A 1,544-nucleotide genomic window follows, 5' to 3' on the forward strand; every position below is an offset into this window, starting at 1 on the left:
AAAGTAATTAGCCTTTAATCACACTAGCTTAACTGAAAACAATCATTAACTAAAAAAATCAGCACATCCATTATCAAAATTAAAATTATACTAATGCGGTGTTTGGCTAAAAAGGATTTATCAAATCCAATCCGAATACCCCATCCGGATTAGGTGCAGATAGTGTTATTGGTGGTATCGTGTTGCCACAATACTACCAATAACATCTAAATACTATAATTCGCACATGAAACTAAATCAGAACTCGACCGAGATAAATTTGCAAGCAAAAAAATTTAGATTTACAACGTAAAAGAGACGGAATTCAGAAAGAAAAGACAGAACGTGAAAACAACCAATTTAACAGAATATTAAATTTAATTATCTATATATATATAATGTTTGACTGAATTTAGATTAGATTTATGATTAAATTCTAAAAAAAAAAAGAAACTGCCTAAAAAATTTCTGGAGCAGCAATACACATCAATCATCATCAAAACCCCAACTTTAACAATAGCTACCATATAACAATATACAACTAACATGACATTATATTACAACCAATACATCAACCATAACTACCTCACACGAGGATTAAGTCACAAGCATTTATCAAAAACATTAGAACAAGAGCGAATATTACCTATGATATTTAATGATATTTGATGTTATAATAATATATTATAATACCATCAAATACTATCAAATCAATCCGCATATATCATATTTTTTTCTAAAAAGAAGACACAAAATAACATAATAGTGTAACGAACCAGAGTTGCAGCAGATGAAGGAATCAGTTATTGGGATCAAGGCGGTTGATGAGCGCGAGCGCATTACTGGTAAGCCGGGAGACGTGCACAACATGGCGACGGATCTCCGGCCGCACATTTGCCGCCGATTTGTCCTGCGAGAGGCTATCGAGACATGTGCTCTGGTCTGTAAGCGCGGCGCTCACCCACGTCTGAACGTTACTCAGATGCCAACCGAAAGATATGCTTCCGTGTCGCCCCATTCGCTCCATCTCTTTAACCGATCTCCGCAGCCGATCAACGGAGTCGTCGATGGTCTCGACGCAATCGCGAACGGCACCGCCGTCGCGGGTTCTTCGAGCTGTTGAGGAGGATTTTGAGCCCACCGACATTTTGTGAACGAAGTTCGAGGCTGCGAAGGCGCGATCGGCGGAAACTTTCAGGGCCGCGTGAGCGAGTTGGCGGGGGCTGCGGTGCCGGATCGCTGGGGTGTAGCCGATTAGGCACTTCTCGCAGAGGTCGGGGTAGCGGGTTACATTGCAGGAAGATCGGATGAAGTCTATGGGAGCTGCTGCGGTGGTGTGGAAGGAGAGGGCGATGGAGAGGGGCGATGGATATCGCCGCCGCTGCGGCGGCTAGGGTTAAGATCGGGGATCTATGCTTTTCCATTTCGCTTAGGTTTTCTATGATTTTCTGTAGGGGCTTCGTTAAATAGAAAACGGGGGAACATGCGCATGTGGTAGAGATATTGTCCCTCGTGACCGGAAAATATATTACATTGGATGGGCCAGACTTCAATTATATATATAT

The 1,544-nt window shown here is 42.0% G+C and overlaps 1 protein-coding gene across 1 annotated transcript; it reads right to left on the bottom strand.

Annotated features, from left to right (window-relative positions):
* Positions 1–471: 471 nt before the first annotated feature.
* On the bottom strand, positions 472–1,317 carry LOC110028225 (pectinesterase inhibitor 9-like; the record flags this gene model as incomplete). Its single annotated transcript, XM_020729983.1, is given in 1 exon segment — positions 472–1,317. A coding segment is annotated over 1 exon segment (539 nt), but the record flags the coding sequence as incomplete, so codon positions are not given.
* Between the last annotated feature and the right edge of the window lie 227 nt (positions 1,318–1,544).

Source organism: Phalaenopsis equestris, unplaced genomic scaffold, assembly GCF_001263595.1.
Source record: "Phalaenopsis equestris unplaced genomic scaffold, ASM126359v1 Scaffold000504, whole genome shotgun sequence".
Taxonomy (NCBI): domain Eukaryota; kingdom Viridiplantae; phylum Streptophyta; class Magnoliopsida; order Asparagales; family Orchidaceae; genus Phalaenopsis; species Phalaenopsis equestris.